The following is a 22,817-nucleotide window of genomic DNA, read 5'->3' as shown; positions in this document are numbered from 1 at the left end:
ACGTAACTGCAAACAAGAAGACCTAGTAACAGCCCTCTCAACTGAACTCAATAAGCTTGACCTGACACGGATACGGCTTTCTCCTCCTGGAACCACAGTACCGATACAATAGCTAACAAGCTCTGCTGCCCCATTCAATCGCGTGTGATTGACCCAGCTAAAAGAAAAAAAACAACCCTGGTATACCCCTGAGCTAAAATCCATGAAACACAACCTCAGAAAACTGGAAAGAAACTGGCGCAAAGATCCCACCCCTGCACAACTGGCTATTTTTAGATCTTACCTCCACACATATCGAATAACCATCGATAAAACAAAATGACTTCTACGCTCGTAGAATCCACCACCTTCAATTCAATCCTCGAGCCCTATTTGAATTAATAAACAACTTAACGAAAACCAGCCCAAATTTCACACCGGACACAGACGATCAGGACAAATGTTCACTGTAAACCGATCTGATATGTTCTTTTGCACATGAATGTCGGTATAGAAAAGTTTAAAATAAATAAATAAATAAAATAAATGTGAAGACCTAGCTACCTTCTTCCACAAGAAAATAGACATTATGTCTCGCTTCCCCTCCACACAAGCCTCCACTGATTTCCATTTTGACAACACCACCGCGAGACTACCTGCACTCGAAACCACATCATTAGAAATTGAATCCATCATAAAAAAAATGAGACCTTCCACTCACCCATCAGACACCATCCCAACAAAAGCCCTTCTCACCATCCCTAACATCATCGCCAATCCTATTTCGAATATCATCAACAAATCCATCTCACTTGGCTATGTCCCCAAAAATCTTAAACATGCCATTATTAAACCTATTTTTAAAAAACCCACTCTTGATCCATCCGATCTCGCCAACTTTTGCCCCATCTCGAACTTGCCCCTCATAGCTAAAATCTTAGAAAAATCAGTCAACCGCCAATTAACTGATTATCTGGACAAACACAACATTCTCTCACATTCACAATACGGCTTCTGCTGACATCACAGTACAGAGACCTTGCTTATCTCTATCTCAGATTACATCCTAAAAAGCCTTGACAAAAGGTCTCTCACATATCTTGATACTCCTTGATATTTCACCGGCTTTTGACATGTTCAACCACAAAATATTACTAGAACGCCTCACTGACATTGGCATTACAGGCTCAGCCCTCCAATGGTTCCAATCCTACTTGCATGATAGACAATATAGTGTCCAAATTGGCAACTGTACATCCAAACCTATCACCCTCTCTCAAGGTGTTCCTCAAGGCTCCTCCCTCTCCTCCATTCTTTTCAATATTTACCTCCTCCCACTCTGCGACCTACTATCCAAACTAAGCCTACCGCATTTCATATATGCGGATGATGTGCAAATCCTTATACCCGTAACTGACACACTACACAATGCTACCAAGACCTGGAATTCCACCCTCTTGGTCATTAATACCTTTCTGACAAACAATTTCCATGCACTCAACACTGCCAAAACAGAGCTCCTCTTTATCTCACTCCAAAGCATTTCCCCACCCCTAAAGGCAGTCAACACACCCCACTCCAACACTACCCTCCTCCCCCCCCAACATGTGCGCAGTCTCGGCATTATAATCGATAACCACTTTACCTTCAAAAAATTCATTAACAACACACTTAAAGACTGTTACTTCAAACTGCACACCCTAAAAAAACTAAAACCCCTACTACACCTCAGTGACTTTCGCACCATATTACAAGCCTTCGTTCTATCGAAAATTGATTTCTGTAATACCCTGCTCTTGGGCTTACCCAAAAGCTCATTGCAACCACTTCAATTACTCCAAAATGCTGCTGCCCGGATCCTCACTAACACCCATAAAAGCGACCACATCACCCCTGTCCTCAAACACCTGCATTGGTTACCAGTTACTTCAAGAATCACATACAACCAAAACATGCACTGGTTCAAAGAACATCTCACATTTCACAACACAAAAGACCCACCAGACAGCAACACTGAGCAACACTGCATATTCCATCACCTAAACATACTAAGCTCTGCTCCACTAAAGCCCGGGCCTTCACTTTAGCCGGGCCCGCCCTATGGAACAAGCTCCCATCTTCCCTATGTCAAGAATCATGTCCAAAAAAATTCAAACAGATCCTGAAAACCTGGCTCTTCAAACAAACATACACTTAACGGCACACCTTCTCCTCTGCTAGCCTTTTGCCCACTCCTTGCTCACTGACACCCCCTTCTACCTTACAAGCCCTTTAGTTTAGCCCTCATGCTTTAAATTTTCGCCCTCCCTCCTCCTTTCAACCCGTCCAGTTCGTCCTCTACCCTCATATATTCCAACCCCCTGATTGTAATATATCATGTAATATAATATGTTAATAGTTGATTCTTAATCTTAATTTTATGCCCCATTATCTTATTGTTGCTTAATGTTATGCTCCTAGTTCCGTGTTTCATTATAAAGCCTGTTTGCTGCATTTCATTTATTGTGAACCGATGAGATGTTCCCAACGTACATCGGCATATAAAAACTACTAAATAAAATAAATAAATAAATAAGAGTGGTAATTAATTCAAATTCTACATCTGGCTTTCAACAGTGCTCAAAGAACTAGGGACCTTTAAGCTGTCCTTGTGGTAATGGCTATAGCAGCCATGCTATGTACCTCATGCATTTCCTTTCACTTACTGACTGAGCATTAATATGGCAGCAAAGGGACCTGCCTGTCCTATTGTCCAGGGTGGTTGGGAGAGGTGGGAAATAAAAATAAAAAAAGCTGTATTTTGAGAATTGTATAATATCTGACTACCTCCTCACTTAGAATTTATCTAGACAATAATGATTTTAAAAAAACCTCCAAAGAAACGTTAGGTTTTACAGAAAATTTCAAATAAAGAATGGTTCAACTAGGAGTGTGTGGAGCACTCATATAGCCACATGTCACAGACACTTGATTTCCATTCAAATTTGTTTTATTCAACACTTGAGGATGCACAATCCTGAGCTTAAAACTCAATTGTTCAAGATGAATAAAAAAAAAAAATCTCTTCCTTTCCAAGAGTCTGTTATGTAATCCAACATACATGCCTCTTAAAATCCTCAAAAAATGTGATTTCTCTATGCAAGGAAGTACTAGAGGAGATTTCATTACATCTGTGACTATGCAACATTTATGCTCGATAATCCTAGTTTTAATCATGCATTTTATTTTTCCCACATACAGAAGCTTGCATGGGCACTATACAATATATATAACAAATACACTGACAATCTGCAATATGCCAAAGATGATAAATCTTACTGGTAATTTCTTTATTCAAGCCTCAAGGGTTGAATAAAGAAACTAAATGGAAATTGTGCATTTAAATGTATTTGAATTTTTGGTATATACATCATTAAGAGTTTTCCCTGTTGACTGGTTATAACAAAATGTAGTCATCTATGATTAACTTATATGACTGAGTTTGCAGGTTTATAACTGGCAAGAAGCAGCTTCCTAAAACTGGAGCACAAAAAAAAACCAACCCCACTTTCTGTTGCAACTGCTAAATGGGATAACTATAAATGACTTTTACCCAGAAGCAGGCGACTGGGGTATGGTGCAGAAACATGGCTATTGGGATAAGAAAAAACTAATTTATGGAATAGCAGAAAATTAAAAAGCAAAGTTGCTTTTCTGCAACAGGTGTTCAAGGACAGCAGTGGGGTGATGTTATAAGATGCAGCCCCCCTCTGTCAAAGTTTCTAGATGTTTTGAGCAGACTCCACTGGGTGTGTGTAGCATGCCATACTGCCATGCGTCCATGTAGGGACCTTTCAATTTAATTCTTTAGCTTATACCTGGAGAAGCTAAGGCCAAGGGAAAGCAGGCGGGTTTTGTGAGGACACCTGTTACAGATAAGCTATTCCGTTTTCTCCAAGGACAAGTAGTATGGTGATCCTCACAAGTGGGAATACATAGCTACAAACTGCCCCAAATGAACAAGGGAAAATCCAAAATAGTGCCAATAGTTAACTATTTTTGGTGGCAACAAGCCTTTTTCTGTATATTTGTCTTTTATAGGGGGCAGTCTAGAACAAACACTAGCCCTAGAAGGGAAGAAGTTTGGTTCTACACCTCAAAGAATTTCTAAGGACGGACTGGCCAAATCTACTGCTGGGTCGAGAGTCCTTGTCCAAACAATAATGCTTTGTGAATGTGCAGAAAACCCCACATTGCAGTCTGCCTCCATGAAGACTGATGGCAAGTAGGCAACTGACAATGCCATGGATCTCCTATGACCCACCAGATTCAGAACCGCCTGGGTATAAAAAGGAGATGCACTCCAATAGACTATTTGATAGAATATGTTTGCCAATAGCAATCCTAGGTTTGTTGGTGTAAAAACAAAAAGCTGGGTAGACTGTTCCCATCCACTCCAGGCAGAAGGCCAAGGCTCTACTGCAGTCCAAACTATGCAGCAGCACTTGCTCACCTTTGAGGACATATGGCCTAAAAAAAAATGTGGAAGGACAACTGAATGCTTAAGATGGAAGTCCAACACTACCTTTGACAGAAACTTAGGATGGGTGTACAGAACGCCCTATCATGAAAAAGCAGAGTTGCTTACCTGTAACAGGTGTTCTCCCAGGACAGCAGGATGTAGTCCTCACATGTGGGTGACATCACTGGAAGGAGCCCTATCACGGAAAACGTTTCTGTCAAAGTTTCTAGAACTTTTGACTGGCACATTGAGCTTGCCTAGCATGCCATAATCCCTGTAGCCACAGGGGTCTCCCTTCACTCTCGTTTGTAGCAAAAGGTGTGAGCAAAAAAATAAAATAAAACATTTCGGACTGGGTGGGTTTCATGAGGACTACATCCTGCTGTCCTGGGAGAATACCTGTTACAGATAAGCAACTCTGCTTTCTCCCAGGACAAACAGGATGGTAGTCCTCACATGTGGGTGATTAGCAAGCTACAGGTTGTTCCACCCGTAAAAACTACTAATCACAGAACCTTGAGAGACCGAGCCCTTTCAACAGCAGGCCCTCCGCTATGGAACTCTATCCCACCAGATCTAAGAAACGAACCGTGCTTCTTAATGTTTAGGAAAAGACTTAAGACATGGCTTTTCAGGCAAGCCTTCCCAAACTCCACCTAACAAGATCCATCAATGACTCCTATGCTAAGTAGCTGTATATAGTGGACTCCATATTTATTTTGTTCTCTTGTATATACAGAGGACTCCTTATTTACATTGTACACTTGTATATAATTATCCTCCTCTATCTCTTTTATTTCTTATAATCCCAGTTCATGAACCCTTGTTAATTGTAACTGCTTCTCTTCTCCACGTTTATTTATGTTTTCGGTTATATTTTTGCACCCCTGTTTTCTGTAAACCGACATGATGAGAACGAGTTCTTGAATGCCGGTATAAAAAAACCTTAAATAAATAAATAAATAAAATAAATAAATATTTGTTTACTGAAGAGGATGTTGGGGAGGTACCTGTAATGGAGAAGGTTTCCATGGGTAATGATTCAGACAGACTGAATCAAATCACGGTGAACCTAGAAGATGTGGTAGGCCTGATTGACAAAATGAAGAGTAGTAAATCTTCTGGACCGGATGGTATATACCCCAGAGTTCTGAAGGAACTAAAAAATGAAATTTCAGACCTATTAGTAAAACTTTGTAACCTATCATTAAAATCATCCATTGTACCTGAAGACTGGAGGATAGCAAATGTAACCCCAATATTTAAAAAGGGTTCCAGGGGCAATCCGGGAAACTACAGACCGGTTAGCCTGACTTCAGTGCCAGGAAAAATAGTGGAAAGTGTACTAAACATCAAAATCACAGAACATATAGAAAGACATGGTTTAATGGAACAAAGTCAGCATGGCTTTACCCAGGGCAAGTCTTGCTTCACAAATCTGCTTCACTTTTTTGAAGGAGTTAGTAAACATCTGGATAAAGGTGAACCGGTGGATATAGTATACTTGGATTTTCAGAAGGCATTTGACAAAGTTCCTCATGAGAGGCTTCTAGGAAAAGTAAAATGTCATGGGATAGGTGGCGATGTCCTTTCGTGGCTTGCAAACTGGCTAAAAGACAGGAAATAGAGAGTAGGATTAAATGGACAATTTTCTCAGTGGAAGGGAGTGAACAGTGGAGTGCCTCAGGGATCTGTATAAGGACCCTTACTTTTCAATATATTTATAAATGATCTGGAAAGAAATACGAGTGAGATAATCAAATTTGCAGATGACACAAAATTGTTCAGAGTAGTTAAATCATAAGCAGATTGTGATGAATTGCAGGAAGACCTTTTGAGACTGTAAAATTGGGCATCCAAATGGCAGATGAAATTTAATGTGGACAAGTGCAAGGTGATGCATATAGGGAAAAATAACCATTGCTATAATTACACAATGTTGGGTTCCATATTAGGTGCTACTACCCAAGAAAGAGATCTAGGCGTCATAGTGGATAACAAATTGAAATCATCGGTTCAGTGTGCTGCGGCAGTCAAAAAAGCAAACAGAATGTTGGGAATTATTAGAAAGGGAATGGTGAATAAAACGGAAAATGTCATAATGCCTCTGTATCGCTCCATGGTGAGCCCGCACCTTGAATACTGTGTACAATTCTGGTCGCCGCATCTCAAAAAAGATATAATTGCGATGGAGAAGGTACAGAGAAGGGCTACCAAAATGATAAAGGGAATGGAACAGCTCCCCTATGAGGAAAGACTAAAGAGGTTAGGACTTTTCAGCTTGGAGAAGAGGCGGATGAGGGGGGATATGATAGAGGTGTTTAAAATCATGAGAGGTCTATAACGGGTAGATGTGAATCGGTTTTTTACTCTTTCGGATAATAGAAAGACTAGGGGGCACTCCATGAAGTTAGCATGTGGCACATTTAAAACTAATCGGAGAAAGTTCTTTTTCACTCAATGCACAATTAAACTCTGGAATTTGTTGCCAGAGGATGTGGTTAGTGCAGTTAGTATAGCTGTGTTTAAAAAATGATTGGATAAGTTCTTGGTCGAGAAGTCCATTACCTGTTATTAATTAAGTTGACTTAGATAATATCCACCGCTATTACTAGCAATGGTAACATGGAATAGACTTAGTTTTTGGGTACTTGCTAGGTTCTTATGGCCTGGATTGGCCACTGTTGGAAACAGGATGCTGGGCTTGATGGACCCTTGGTCTGACCCAGTATGGCATGTTCTTATGTTCTTATGGTCTTTTAAATGAGCCACTGTGTCTTGTTTCTTGTTGTCGAATAGGTTTTCACCGGTACACGGCAAATCGGCAAGTTTGACTTGGACTTCAGGTCTCAAGTCAGAGGCTTTTAGCCAGGCCCACATCCTGGCGCTGATTCCTGTCGCTGACATGCAAGAAGCTGTTTCAAAGGAGTCGTAAGCAGCATGAACCTGTTTCCCAGCCTCAAGGCCTTTCTGTAGTATGGCATTGAGACTATCTTGTTGTTGCTGGGGAAGAGAGTCGGCTATTCCCTGAACCTGCTTCTAGAGATTCCTTTGATACTGTGTCATGTAAATTGGTATGCAGCTATTTGTGACACTAGCATGGAACCTTGAAATATCTTGTGACCCAAGATATCACGGAATTTTTAGTCCTTGCCAGGAGGTGTTGAAGAGTGTGGTCGCAGTCTTCTGGCTTTCTTTTGTGCAGACTCAACTACCACCAACTGATGGGGCAGTTGTGGTTTTTGGAATCCAGGAATATGTTGGACCAGATAAGTTGCATCTGTCCTCTTATTTACTGGCTGAATAGCACAAGGATGCTGTCAGAGACGATGTTGCAGATCCACTAGCACTTCGTGTACAGGGATAGCCATGACTTCTTTTGGAGCATCAACAAATTGGAGAACTTCAAATGTTTTATGGTGTGTGCACTCCTCTGATCAGATCAAAGCGAACTGTTTCTGACATCTCCCTAACAAAACTGGCAAAGGAGAGATCTTCTGAGGGAGATTTTCTCCTTTCTTCTGGAGGAGATGGTTCTGATAAGATATCCTCCGTGGATGAATCAGTGACAACATCTTCCCATGTGTCAGAAAAGGTCTTTAGTCGAGATCCTGAAGGAGGGAAAAAGGTTGGTACGGTAGGATGTTTTGGCACCGATGGATCCTTCTATGGCCTCGATGGAAGATGCGGTGGCACAGATGTGGGTTTCAGCAGCACCGGAGGCATAAATGGAAATCGAGGGCCTCTCGGTCCAGAGAGCCCTGATGGACCAGTCATTGGTTCCGGCATCGGTGAAAGGGGACTGGAATCCATGCCTTCATCGTATGAGGACCCTGGAATGGGAATCAGGGCTTTCAGAGGCTTTGCAGGTTGCTTTGGCATCGGTGGCCCAGGTTGTGTTGGAAGGGCACCGATGAGTGTATCCAGTCTGGTTAGCAACGGTGCAAATATCGATGGCTCCGGCGTGGGGGCCGGCATCGATGGCTGTAGGTCTCTGAAAGCATCAAGCACTGCCTGGCGGATAAAACCATCCAGTTCCTCCCTGAAAGCTGGTGTAGATATCGCAGCTACATGGGGTGGCAGGCAAGGCGCTACTGGCACCTACACAGGGACTTGTGGGGACTCAGTACCCGGCACCGATATTGGTGGGGATCGCCTTGCTTTTTCAGGTGGAGAGAATGTTAAAGGCTCCTCTACCCGTGTCCTCTTCGCAAGCGGCTCCATAGCCATCGAGGCCGATGCAGTGTCAGTGCCGGCACCGGGAGTAGACTCGCGTCTGTGCTTCCCTCTGTGCTCCGTCCGGTCTTTCTCCAGCACAGAGGTAGATGATATAGATGCCTTAGACGGCGTCTGTGACGGACGGTCACCGCTGCCCTGGTGCTCCCGGCGAGGTTTGATGACTAATTTCTTCGATGCTCCTGCCGGTGACGATTGGGTGGATGTCGAAGGAGTCAACTTGATTTTAAACAGGGTCTCCATCTTGTCGAGGCGAGCCTGCCAACCCTTCAGAGTCATCTGGACACAACTTGGGCAGTGTTACAACTTGGGCAGTGTTACTCGGCTCATTACACAACATTGTGTAATGAGCCGAGGCACAGCACACAGACATCATGTGGGTCGGTAATCGACATAGTATGGGGGGCACTCCGGACATTTTCTGTAATCTGTTGCCATAATGGCAGAGGTTGAGGCCTAAAAACGGACGATAGCCTGAGACACCGAAAAAAGGTGGGAACGGGAACCGACTGGGGACAGTGAACATTACTCACCGAGCAATGAAAAACACTATCGCGATAGGAAAAGCCCTAAGAGGGAACTGTTTAATGAAGTAATCTTCAAGTTTTTTTCTGTGATGAAAATTGTGTGAGAAAATTCTCACAGAGCTCCTAACCGCGAGGCAAACTGCAGCGCGGAAAAAAAAAAGAGACTGAAGGGAGAACCCTGTGGCTACAGGGATTATGGCATGCAGGGCTTGCTCAGTGTGCCATCAAAAGTTCTAGAAACTTTGACGAAAAGTTTCCTGTGATAGGGCTCCGTCCAGTGACGTCACCCACATGTGAGGACTACCATCCTGCTTGTCCTGAAAGAAACTTGATATAAGATGATAAAGTCAATAGAGCCTTGATCTCACTGACTCTGCGTGCCAAAGTCACTCCTATCAATATGACTTTCCAGGTGAGGTATTTCAGCTCACAAGAATATGGAGACTCAAAGGGAGCTTTCAACAACTGGGTGAGTACCATATTGATGGGAGGATACAAATGAAGAAAGACTCAGGAAGTAGACAACCAAAGGCTATACTGCGATGGGTCTACCTTCTACATAGTGTTAAGAGACAACTGCATTAAGATGAACTCTTATTGAGTTGGTCTTGAGAATAGAGTTGGATAGATGCAGAAGTCCGTCAAAAAACGTTTGTGTAGAGCTAGAGATAGGGCATTTTTCTCACACCAAAAGTCAAGCATGCTCCACTTTAATCCATAGGACTTCTTCAAGGAGTCCTTTCTTAAAGCCAGAACATGAGACATCCTCTGAAAGGTCTAGAATTGTCAAGGCTACCGGCTCAACATCCAGACTGTGAAAGCCAGAAACCTCCGATCCTGAGTGATGAGGGTTGAGAAAAATGCTTCCTTGGCTGACAGAAGTGTAGCCTTGGTACTTGCTAGCTGAAGATGATAAGTATGGAATGCAGAGAGTTTCTGAAACATGCTGTTCTCTGATCTGAGCCACAGCTTCCCAACCCTGTCTCTGAAAATATGCTCTCCAGTACATGGCATATCAGCAAGTTTTTCCTGAACCTCATGTCAAATATCTGAGGCCCGCAGCCCAGCGAGTCTACAGGTGCCAATCCCCACACATCAGACACTCTTGATGCCATTTTGAAAATGAAGGTTTTGGAGGCATTACTAAATAGTAAAAATAAAATCCCTTTTTCCTTTCTTGTGAGGAAACATTAGCCAACAAGAGACTTCAAGCTTCAGAAATTACTACTGAACAAAATGTCTTGACAATGTTTAGGGATCCAATTAGAGAACCTATCCATTAAAGAAAAATTCTGTAAGCCACTGACAATCTTGATTATTTATCCTGGAAGGCAATGAAACTAATGGAGAAATTACTTACCTGATAATTTTGTTTTCCTTAGTGTAGACAGATGGACTCAGGACCAATGGGTCTTGTGCTCTCCTGATGGATGGGAGACGGAGTCAGATTTCAAAGCTGATGTCACCCTACATATACCCATACAGCAAGCTCAGCTCTTCAGTATTCTCTTCGAAAAGCCAGAGTGGATATATGTTGCTTAATACTTGATTAACCTTGAACTGGTTCAATTGATTATATATATATATATATATATATATATATATATATATATAATTTATTTTTTTTTAAACTAGAGACCGCCAGTGCACTCAAACAATAAACGCCAACACCAGACAAACTGAAGGTGTCTTGAACTAGAGGTAGGCTGTGGCTTACCTGTATTTGCTTAGTCTTGAGATTTTTGTTATCCGAGGTTTTCGATTTCTGGAGCAGCCGTGGGCGGGATGCTGAGTCCATCTGTCTACACTAAGGAAAACGAAATTATCAGGTAAGTAATTTCTCCATTTCCTAGCGTGTAGCCAGATGGACTCAGGACCAATGGGATATACAAAAGCTACTCCCCTACAGGGTGGGAAGCTGCCCGTGGCCCACTTAGTACTACCCTTACGAAAGCTGTATCCTCCATAGCCTGAACATCCAGGCAATAGAACCTGGAGAAGGTGTGTAGGGAGGGCCATGTCGCCGCCTGACAGATCTCAGCCGGTGACAGCAGCTTGGTTTCAGCCCAGGAGACTGCCTGGGCCCTTGTGGAATGAGCCTTGACCTGTAGAGGTAATGGCTTTCCTACCTCTATGTAGGCGGCCTTGATTACTTCTTTGATTCAGCAGGCTATGGTCACCCGTGATGCCGCTTCCCCTTGTTTCTTCCCGCTGTGAAGAACGAACAGGTGATCTGTTTTGCGTAAGGGTTCCAATCTTTTCGGGATTCTGCCGACATTCAGGTGGCGAAGGAGGCGTGAGTCTTCAGCGTCCTTGCGCTCCTCTGGAGATGGTAAGGATATGGTTTGGTTCATGTGGAACTGCGAAACCACTTTTGGTAGGAAGGATATACAATATGCAGCTGTATGGTGCCCGGGGTGAACCTGAAGAACGGTTCCCGACAGGATAGTGCTTGAAGTTCGGAGATGCGCAGAGCTGAGCAAATTACGACCAAAAAGACTGTCTTTAAGGTCAGGAGACGTAGGGACAGACCGCGTGTTGGTCTGAAGGAGTCCTCTGCTAGGAATTCTAGTACTAGGTTGAGGTTCCATAGAGGCACTGGCCACTTTAGGGGTGGTCGGAGTTGCTTAACTCCTTTCAGGAAGCGAGATACATCGGGATGAGTTGATAGTCTGAGACCGTCCACTTCAGACCTGAAGCAGGCCACTGCTGCAACTTTGACCTTGAGGGAATTGAGAGACAACCCCTTCTTCATGCCGTCCTGTAGGAATTCCAGGATCATGGGAATCTTGGCTGTCCTCGGGAGGAGACCGTGGTCTTCACACCAGGTTTCAAATACTCTCCAGATCCGTATATAAGACAGAGATGTGAAGAACTTGTGTGCCCGGAGCAGGATGTCAATCACGGTTTTTGAGTAGCTGCGCTTCTTTAGACTAGTCCTCTCAAGGTCCATACCATAAGAGAATCGAGCCGGATCTTCGTGGGAGATCGGTCCCTGCTGAAGAAGGTCCCTGTGTGGGGGTAGACGCAGAGGGTTCCCAGCAAGTAGTCTTTGCATGTCCGCGTACCATGGCCGTTTTCGCCAGTCCAGGGCGACTAGAAGAACTAGTCCCCTGAGGTGCTCTATCTTGTGGATGATCCTGCCCAGTAGTGGCCAGGGTTGGAAGGCATACAGGAGGTCTTTCTCTGGCCAGTTCTGGACGAGAACATAAATTCCCTAAGATTGTGGTTCTCGTCTGTGGCTGCAGAACCCGAGGACCTGGGAATTGAGATGAGTTGCCAGTAGGTTCAGCTGGAAGGCCATATCCGCTAGCGACCATTCCCCCGGGTCTAGGATCTCCATGCTGAGGTAGTCCGCTAAGAGGTTGTCTTTTCCCGTGATGTGGGACGCCAAAATCCCTTGCAGATTTATTTCCACCCACGTCATGAGGGGGTCTGTCTCTAGAGACACCTGCTGGCTCTTGGTTCCTCCCCGGCGGTTGATGTAGGCAACTTTTGTCGCGTTGTCCGATATGACTCTGACTGACTCGCCTCGGAGTCTGTGGCTGAATCATAGGCAGGCTAGTCTGACCGCTCGAGCTTCCAGGCGGTTTATGTTCTCTCTCGCCGCCTCCTTTTTCCATTGTCCCTGGGCCGTAAGTTCCTGACAGTGAGCTCCCAACCCTTGCAGGCTCGCATCTGTGGTGAGTACGATCCAGTTCGTTGGGGATAGACTTACTCCTCTGCTTAGGTGGTCCTTCCTGTAGCCACCGTTGGAGCTGGTCCCGAACCTCTGTCGGTAGCTGGAGGTGAATTGAGTAGTTCTGGGATACTGGGTTCCATCTTGACAGTAGGGAACATTGTAGCAGTCGCATATAGGCCCTTGCCCATGGAACGACTTCCCGAGCTGATGTCATGAGGCCGAGGACTTGGAGGTAGTCCCATACCGTGGGGCGAACCGAGGTCAACAGTTTTCGCAACTGGCCCATCAGTTTCCTTCTCCTTGGAGGGGGGAGGAAGACCTTGTTCTGTTTGGTATTGAACTGGACTCCCAGGTACTCCAGTGACTGGGAGGGCTGTAGGCAGCTCTTGGCTGTGTTCACAACCCACCCGAGTTCCTGAGGTAGATTCTTGACTCTGGTGGCCGCATGGTGACTCTCCTCAGGAGACTTTGCCCTGATCAGCCAATCGTCCAAGTAAGGTTGTACCAGGACTACTCCTTTCCTCAGTGTTGCCGCCACAACTACCATAATTTTGGTGACGGTTCTGGGAGTGGTAGCTAGGCCGAAGGGTAGCGCCCGGAACTGGTATTGATGACCCAGTATCGCAAAGCACAGGAAATCGCTGGTGGTCCTGATGGACCGGGATGTGAAGGTAGGCTTCAGATAGGTCCAGGGAGGTTAAGAATTCTCCCGGTTGTACCGCCATTATAACAGAGCATAGAGTTTCCATGTGGAAGTGTGGTACCCTCAAGTAACAGTTGATGGCCTTGAGGTCCAGGATGGGCCAGAATGCTCCTTCTTTCTTGGGGATGATAAAATAGATGGAATAATGGCCAGAATTTTGTTGGAGCATGGGCACCGGGGCTATTGCCTTCAGGCTGAGTAGTCTTGCTAGTGTGGTTTCCACTGCCAGCCTCGTGGAGTGGGAGTGGCAGGGTGATCTCTTAAATTTGTCTGGAGGGGTGCTTTGGAATTCCAGAGAGTACCCTTCTCGAATGATAGTTAGGACCCACTTGTCCGATGTTATCTCGACCAATCTTTGGTAGAAGAGGGCAAGTCTGCCACCTATGTCTTCTTCCTGTGGATGGGTCTGCGTCTTCACATTGTGGGGTACGGCCGGAGCCTGCTCCCCTCTTAATGTGTCTGTTCCAAAAGAAATGAGATCGTCCTGAGGGGCGAGGTGCTTGTGACTGTGTTCTTGTAAGGTCTAAAACGCTTCGATCCTCTGCCCTTAGTTCTTCTGGGGGAGGAGCGCTGATATATTCTTTTGTTCCTGTCTTCTGGTAGTTGGGGTACTGGAGATTCGTCCCATTTGTTGGCTAACTTCTCCAATTCGCTTCCGAACAAGAGAGATCCTTTAAAAGGTATTCTAGTGAGGTTCGCTTTGGATGTCGAGTCAGCCGACCAATTCCAGACACATAGTTGTCTTCTGGCTGCCGCTGCCGCGGCGAGCCCCCTGGCTGAGGTGAGCACGAGATCTGATGTGGCATCGATGAGGAAGGAGACCGCAGGCTCCATCGTTTCTCCGGACGTAGTTGCGTCTCTGGAGAGGAGCAAACAGGAGCGTGCCACCAATGAGCAGCAGGAAGCAATTTGTAGCGTCATTGCTGATACGTCAAAGGACTGCTTAAGGATGGATTCCAGCCGTCTGTCCTGGGTGTCCTTCAGTGCCGCTCCTCCCTCCTTGGGAATCATAGTGCGCTTTGAGACTGCGCAGATCATAGCGTCCACTTTAGGGAAGCGTAGGAGTTCCTTAGCCATGGGTTCCAGCGGATATAGGGTTTCTAGGGCCCGGCCCGCCCCCTCCCCCCCCTTTGAAACTGGCCTCTGGAGAATTCCATTCCAGGTCAATCAGTTCCTTGATGGACTCCAACATAGGAAAGTAGCATGAGGCCTTACTGAGGTACACCAAAATGGGGTTCTTCTTTGGTTCTGTTATAGGGTCTGTGCCTGGAAGGCCCAGCATCTTTAGTCTGGGACACAAGGGCTGGTTAACATCCTTGTGGAAGAATTGGAGCATGGTTCGGTATGGCTCCATCCCTGGGGGGATTTCACCTTCTTCCAGTGAGTCAGTTTCTTCCTCTGAGGTATCTGGATCCCCATCAGGGAGACTGTTGGTTAGGAGAGGAATGTCTTGAGGAGCCCAGAAGGTGCCAGGAGTGGCTTGTGCTTCCAGCAGGGGTTGAGTTGGGTGCGCCGCAGGGGCTGGTTGTGCCTGGACAAAGGTTTGCAGCCCTTTAAAAAATTCCACCCAGGAGAAGGCTCCTGGGTCCATGTTGATCCCAGGAGAGGTTGTAGTGTAAGCCCCAGAGGTGCCTTCCTGTGGGGGCGCAGAGTTGGAAATACATATGTCTGAAGTACCATCATCAGTGGTTCCGGATCCCTCTCCCGGCTGTAGGGGGTCTTGCCTTGGTTCCCCCTGAGACCGCTCGCACTGCTGGCATAGGAGAGATTCCAATTCAGGTTGCGCTGCTCTTAAGTGGCAGGCTGGGCAAAGGGGGTGTCCCTTGGCCTTTTTGGATGACGGTGCCATTGTTTGTGCGCATGTAGAGCTTCAACCTCGTCTGTGCGTGGAGGTGTCCGCGTGGATGCGCTTAGTTTTGCGCGCCGGGTGCGCAGAAGTTATGCGCACGGGCTACGGAGTTTGTGTGTCCGACTCCGATGTGCGTGCAGCACAGTTGTGTGCACGGCTCAGTTTTGTACGCAGCTCAGTGTGTACCTTTACGGGTGCGCACAAGTTAGGCACCTCGGCCCTCCGGCCTGTCCCGAACGTACCGCCAATCGAGGGAGGAAAATGGCGCAGACGACCCCCTCGGAGGGTCTCCACATGTGTGGACCCTCGCACCGAATCAGGGCCTAGCCAAATGAGGGCTGCTCAACCCGATTTTAAACCTCGTCGGGAGGAAGATTGATACAGCTATTCGAGCCTTGGGGACCGGAGACTTAAAAGTAAAGGTTTGTACCTTACCGGTCGCATGCCTGGCGGTCTCCAGCTGCGGGCATAGAGGGAAATACCTTCACCGCCGCGCTCGAATCTTCACCCTCTGCCTTTCAGCCACCCTGGGGGCTAAATCTACAAGGCTCACCTCTGAGGGATATCGAGAATCACCTCAGGAAAGTCTCAACTGTGGGAGGAACCCTTAGGTTTCACCGCAGGAGAAGCGGGGCTCTCTTCTTGCAGGTAATTTTCCTTTTTTTCTTTCTTGTTGTAAATGTTACACTATTCTCTTTTGGACAGTGTCCGCATCTGCTATGGAGACTGAGAAATACTGAAGAACTTGCTGCACGGGTATATGTAGGGTGATGTCAGCTTTGAAATCTGACTCCATCTCCCATCTGCTATCAGGCGAGCACCATACTCATTGGTCCTGAGTCCATCTAGCTACACGCTAGGAAATGGTCTATTAAAAATCTCTGACTTCACAGAAACTACCCGCTATGAGAAAACTGAGCCAGAATACTAACTATAAATCTCAACCCAGTCAAACGTTCAACCCCCAGTTTTGATTAGGTGGTAGAATGGTGCTCAGAACCCCTGGCTTTGCACTCTTGCCGAAAAGCAATGGAAAAACCTTCCTTAGGGGTAAGTTTAACACGGCATGGCTAATTTAGGAAGCAAATATGTGCATAACAATTTTCAAAGCTGATTTGTGCGCAAAAGGCCACTTTGAAAATTATCTCACCAAATTTACCCCCACAATTACATCTATTATGTATATAAAAAGTTTTGGGGTAAATTTATGCACATATTTTTGAGACTGAGCATCCAAATCGTAGATTAAATTTAATATGGACAACTGCAAAATGATGCATATAAGAAGAATAATGCAAAACTGTAGTTATACAATGTTAGGATAAGTATTAGGAGTCACCACCCAGAAAAGGGATCTAGGCATCATGTGGACAATAGCTCAGTGTGTGGAGGTGGTCAAAAAAAAAAGCAAACAGAATGCTAGGAATTATTATGAAAGGAATGGAGAAAAAAAACCCAATGTCACAATATCTTTGTATTGCTCCATGGTGCGTGCGTATATACTTAAATAGTGTGTGCAATTCTGGTCATAAATTGTTATTAACAGATAGACTTGGGGAAAACCACTACTTATTATCCCTGTGTGTAAGCAATATGGAATCTAGTCTGAATGCCATTTTATTCCTTTTTTGTGTCATGTTTTAACATTTTTATATCTGTGTTTCATGCATTTTTAATGTTTTATTGTGTATGTTGTAAGCCACCTAGGATTTCGGCAGCATACAAATAGAACCATAACCAACCAAATATAACCATTTACTATTTGGGATCCCTCAGGATCAGCCACTGTTGGAAAAAGAATACAGGATTTGAGGGACCCTTGATATGACACAGAATTGTAGTTCTTATGTATGCAAGTCTAAAACTTTCTACAACTCTGACGTCAGGAATGCTACCACTCAATCTGTGTAGCTATGTATGAACAAGCAGTATGCATGTACGCTTATCTGCATATCAGAAGAGAAATTCTGTAAGAGGTCTTTGAAATTTTATAGGCCTCTTGCTTTTAAGATGTTTTGTCTCAGGACTGACTTAGGAAAGGCAGTTTTCAAAGGAAACACAAATACTGCATGACAGGTTGCCGGGGAGTGACAACTTCATTTGAACTAGCAGTCAGAAAAGGCTTGCAGCCAACAACTTTATCAGAACCCAAAGAGATCCTCAGACTGCAAACTTCTAGTAGAGAAATGTAACTGGATACCTGGATTTCTCAAAGAACTTAGGAAAGCAAGAGAGAAACCTAATACAAATTAAAATAAATGAGTAAAGCAGAGCAAATGGTAAAAGCTCCTCACAAAGTAAATGGTTGACATCTGGTGCTATGCTTGGGAGCATAGCAGAGATCTATCTATGCTGGATGCTCCTCGGGACATCCACATCAGTTACTTACCATTAGTTCAGAAATTCAAAGCAGTCTTGGCAGCTGCATAAGTAAACAGATTTTATAAAGCACAAAGCATCGCAAGTATAATATATTTTTCTTACCTCGTGCATAATCATTCCGCCTGTTATTCTGTGTGGACCTGTTGGCTTCCGACTGTGCTCGCAAGCTACTGCGGGAGTTAGGTCTCTCCTGGCTATCTGGTCTTACATCTTCTAAGTGAAGTGGCACCCACTTTTGCTTGAAGACTTGTAATATTGCAATAAAAAGGTTTAGATTAAAATTTTTGAAAAACTGGAAATGCATATGTGTTGTAAACGCTAAGCTAGAAAACACTTAGGACAGCTGCTAAAGTACACTGATTTGTGATACACCACAATACTAGAAGCCAAGATGTGCTGGGGCTGCTAACTCTTACTAATTCATGCCTTTATTCGAACATAAATTTTATTTATTTAACATTTTTTTATATACCGATAACCGTTTGCACATCGTACCGGTTTACAAGGAACAAGTTGTGGTAGATTTTTTTTTAATAATGTTTTTAGACCTGTGATTAACTTCTGCTTAAATGAACTGGAACTTAGAAATTGTGAAAATGCAATTAGGAAGTCATTTTAAAAGGAGTTACACATGTAAATGTAATATATGTGAATATCCTATGGACAATTCAACAACATATATAATGGCATGTATTGTAGCAGTTTTAAAAAGCCCACTTACCCGGGTAAAGTATATTTACATGAGTAAACTTTTTAAAATCAGGCCCTAGGTGTATTATACTGTGTGAAATGCTTAGTTTGGATATAATCTGCCTTGATGCATGCATAATTAAAGGTTGAAAATCCAAAGGAAAAAAAAAACAAAACAAAACAAAAGTCACTATTTGTTTGGTAAGAAGACAATGAGAACTAAGACACTGGCAATTCTACTGGGTCAAAAGCAAATGGCAACACTCATAGTAATGGTACCAACACAAACATCTTATTAGAAAGAACCAACAGACTTCATTTATTTTATTTATTGTGCATTCAACTCACGCCTTTTCATTGTAAGCTCATTACTATTACCATTCAGGTACAGTAAAAAGCTATCTGTAGGCATCTTATAAGCAATCACTTTTAAAAAGTGCTGAAAAAGCAAAATTGCTTACCTTGTAATAGGTGTTATACCAGGACAGCAGGATGTAGTCCTCACATATGGGTGACGTCTCTGACGGAGCCCTAAGGCGGGAAAGCTTTCTATCAAAGTTTCTAGAAACTTTTGACTGGCCCTGTGAGGCCACTGAGCATGCCCAGCATGCTATGATATTCTCTGCCACAGGTGTCTCTCTTCAGTCTCGTATGTAGCAAAAGCGTTAGCAAAAATAAAGTAATAAAGGTATGAGGCCCAACTCCGCGGGGTGGCGGGTGGGTTCTGTGAGGACTACATCCTGTTGTCCTGGGATAACACCTATTACAAGGTAAGCAATTTTGCTTTATCCCAGGACAAGCAGGATGCTAGTCCTCACATATGGGTGAATAGCGAGCTAGAGGCTGAGTCATGTTGTATTGAGGCAACATTGAAGTATTGTTGCTGAATGAGTCAGCCGAAGATCACAGCAGTTTGGTTGTAGAAGGAGTTGGGATTAAACTGGAAACAAGTTCTTTAAGACAGATTGTCCATAGGCTGAATCTTGTCTTCCTTCTTTGTCCAAACAGTAATGAGCTGCAAAGGTGTGAAGAGAACCCCATGTTGCTGCTTTGCATATGTCAAGGATTGGTACTGAACAAAAGTGTGCTACTGAAGCTGACATTGCTCTTACTGAATGTGCTTTTACTCGCCCTTGGAGAGGAAGGCCTGCTTGTTCATAACAAAAGTGTATGCAATCTGCTAGCCAGTTGGATAGAGTATGTTTTCCCACTGGTTTACCTGGTTTGTTTGGGTCATAGGAAACAAAAAGCTGATTGGATTTCCTGTGGGCTGCAGTGCGGTTGAGATAAAAGGATAAAGCACGCTTACAGTCCAAGGTATGCAAGGCTCTTTCTCCTTGATGAGAGTGAGGCCTTGGAAAGAATGTGGGTAAAACTATGGATTGGTTCAAGTGGAATTCCGTGACTATTTTGGGAAGGAATTTTGGATGTGTACGTAGAACCACTCTGTCATGTAAGAACTTAGTAAAAGGTTCATATGTGACAAGTGCTTCCAACTCACTAACCCTTCTAACTGATGTAATGGCTACGAGGAAAATAGTCTTCCATGTAAGAAATTTTAGGTCAGTGGAATGTATGGGTCCAAAGGGAGAACGCATAAGCCTTGATAAAACCAAATTGAGATCCCATGGTGTGGCTGGGTGTCTAATTGGTGGTTTGAGGTGAGTTAAACCTCTCATAAACCTGCTGACGAGAGGTTGTGTGGAAATAGGTGCATCTGCTACCTGGTTATGGTAAGCAGAGATTGCACTTAAATGTACTCTTACAGATGACGTCTGGAGACCAGATTCTGAAAGATGGTATAATTAGTCTAGTTATGAATTTGTAGGGCAAGTGAAAGGATTTATGTTGTTTTGCGTGCACCACAAAGTGAACCTCTTCCATTTGGAAGCATAGTTCTTCCGTGTGGAAGGTTTGCGTGAAGCTATAAGCACTTGAGATATATTGGAGGAAAGATTGAGTGGTTGTAAGATCAAGCTTTCAACATCCATGCTGTCAGGGCTAGGGATTGGAGGTTGGGATGGTGCAACCGACCCTGATCTTGAGTTATGAGAGTGGGAGCTACTCCTAGACGAATGGGATCCCTGACTGAGAGGTCGAGGAGTGTGGGAAACCATACTTGTCGAGGCCAATATGGAGCTATGAGTATCATGGTCCCCTTGTCCTGTTGTAGCTTCACTAGCGTTTTGGTTATGAGCGGTATTGGAGGATACACGTAGAGTAGGCCTGAGTTCCAAGGGTGAGCAAATGAGTCCTTGGCCGGCTTGCTGTTCAATTTGTATATGGAACAGTAGTTGTCTACTTTGTAATTCAGATGTGATGGAAAGAGGTCTACTGCTGGATGTCCCCAAAGTTGAAATATCCTGGTCACTACTGAGGGATCCAGGGACCATTCGTGTGGTTGGAATTGACGACTGAGTCTGTCCGCCATTACATTGTGAATGCCCGCCAGATAAGTGGCCTTGAGAAACATGGAGTTGCTCAGGGCCCAACTCCATATCTGAGCTGCCTCTTGACAAAGGAGGTACGAGCCTGTCCATCCTTGTTTGTTGATGTACCACATGGCTACTGTGTTGTCCGTTTGGATCAGAACAGTCTTGTGTGTAAGGCAGTCCTTGAAGGCATGCAGAGCATAACGTATACCTCGAAGTTCCAGGAAATTGATTTGAAATGTGGCTTCGAGCTTTGTCCAAGTTCCTTGTGTTTGGAGATTGTCTATGTGAGCTCCCCAACCCAAGGTGGATGCATCTGTAGTTACAGTTACTTGTGGAACTGGTTGTTGAAAGGATAGGCCCTTGCGCAAATTGTCCTTGTTCATCCACCATAGTAGAGAAGAACGTAGTTGGTGGGTTACCTGAATTTGAGCATGCAGTGGTTGAATGGCTTGGATCCATTGTGATCTTAAAGTCCATTGTGTTATTCTCATGGCTAAACGTGCCATGGGTGTAACGTGAACTGTAGAGGCCATGTGGCCTAGTAAAGTTAGAACCTGGTGAGCTGTTACTTGTGTTTGTGAGCTGAGCCACGTTGCTAGCAGTGAGATTGTTTCTGAACGATCTTCTGGTAGAAAAGCTCTTGCAAGGTTGGTGTTCAAATCTGCTCCTATGAACTGAAGCAGTTGTAATGGTGTGAGGTGGGATTTTTGATAATTGATCAGGAAACCCACTGAATGTAGTGTTGCAATTGTTTGATTGATGGAATCGAGAGCTCCTTGTAGAGACTGACTTCTGATGAGCCAGTCGTCTAGGTATGGGAAGACATGAGCCCCTTGTTTGCTTAGATGTGCTGCTATGACTGCTAGACATTTTTGAACACTCTGGGTGCAGAGGCGAGTCCGAAAGGGAGTACTCTGTATTGGAAATGTTGATGACCCACTATGAAGCGCAGGTACTTGCGATGAGGAGGGTATATTGGGATGTGAGTATAAGCATCCTGAAGATCCAGAGAACAAAGCCAATCTCCTTGTTGAAGAAGAGGAAGCATGGTGCCTAGGGAAACCATCCTCAATTTTTCTTTCTTTAGAAATTTGTTGAGATTTCTTAGGTCTAGGATGGGCCTTAGGCCTCCTGTTTTCTTTGGAATGAGGAAGTAACAGGAGTAGAATCCTCTGCCCTTCTGAGAATGGGGCACTAACTGTATTACCCTGATTTTCAGAAGGGTGGATAATTCTGTTTGTAGAAGAATTAGTTGAGACTCCTGTTGTGGGATAGCTCTCGGTGGAAATTCTGGTGGAATTGACAGGAAATTTAACTTGTATCCTTGAGCAATTATAGAGAGCACCCATTGGTCTGTTGTTATTGTTTTCCAGTGAGTGTAAAAGTGGGTTACTCTTCCTCCTACTGGAAGTTGTGTGTAAGGATTGAAAGGAGTGGCTTGTTCCCTGAGCGGTATCTCAAAACCCAGAGGCAGGGCCTGTCTGAGGTGGGGGTTGAGTACGAGGTGCCCTGGGTTGTCTAGTTTGGGTACGTTGTTGCTGAGGCCTAGTGGATCTACCCCTAGATGTTTGGGAGTAGTATCTACGTGGCCTATAGTAGGGCCTCCTTGTTTCTCTGCGAGGAAGTCGACGAGGAGGCTGTGTGGAAGGATCCTGAGGTATTTGAGACAATTGACGCAAAGTCTCTGTGTGATCCTTCAGTTGTTGGACTGCCTCTTGAACTTTTTCTCCAAAAAGGTTATCTCCCTTGCATGGAAGATCAACAAGTTTTTCTTGGACCTCAGGCCTGAGGTCAGAGGCCTTGAGCCATGCATATCTGCGTGCAGCAATACCT

The 22,817-nt window shown here is 44.5% G+C and overlaps 1 protein-coding gene across 5 annotated transcripts in view; it reads right to left on the bottom strand.

Moving 5' to 3' along the window:
- LARP1B (La ribonucleoprotein domain family member 1B) overlaps positions 1-22,817 on the bottom strand; it is a 579,846-nt gene that overhangs the window by 364,798 nt on the left and 192,231 nt on the right. For all 5 annotated transcript variants that reach the window (XM_029591442.1, XM_029591526.1, XM_029591271.1 and 2 more), the window contains one exon: positions 17,962-18,105. In XM_029591442.1, the coding sequence (XP_029447302.1) occupies positions 17,962-18,105 (144 nt within the window). The remainder of the gene's footprint in view (positions 1-17,961; positions 18,106-22,817) is intronic.

The sequence above is a fragment of the Rhinatrema bivittatum genome, chromosome 1 (genome assembly GCF_901001135.1).
Source record: "Rhinatrema bivittatum chromosome 1, aRhiBiv1.1, whole genome shotgun sequence".
NCBI classification, from domain to species: Eukaryota; Metazoa; Chordata; class Amphibia; order Gymnophiona; family Rhinatrematidae; genus Rhinatrema; species Rhinatrema bivittatum.
Note: the sequence above shows the minus strand (reverse complement) of the source record. Positions and strands in the feature narration are given on the sequence as shown.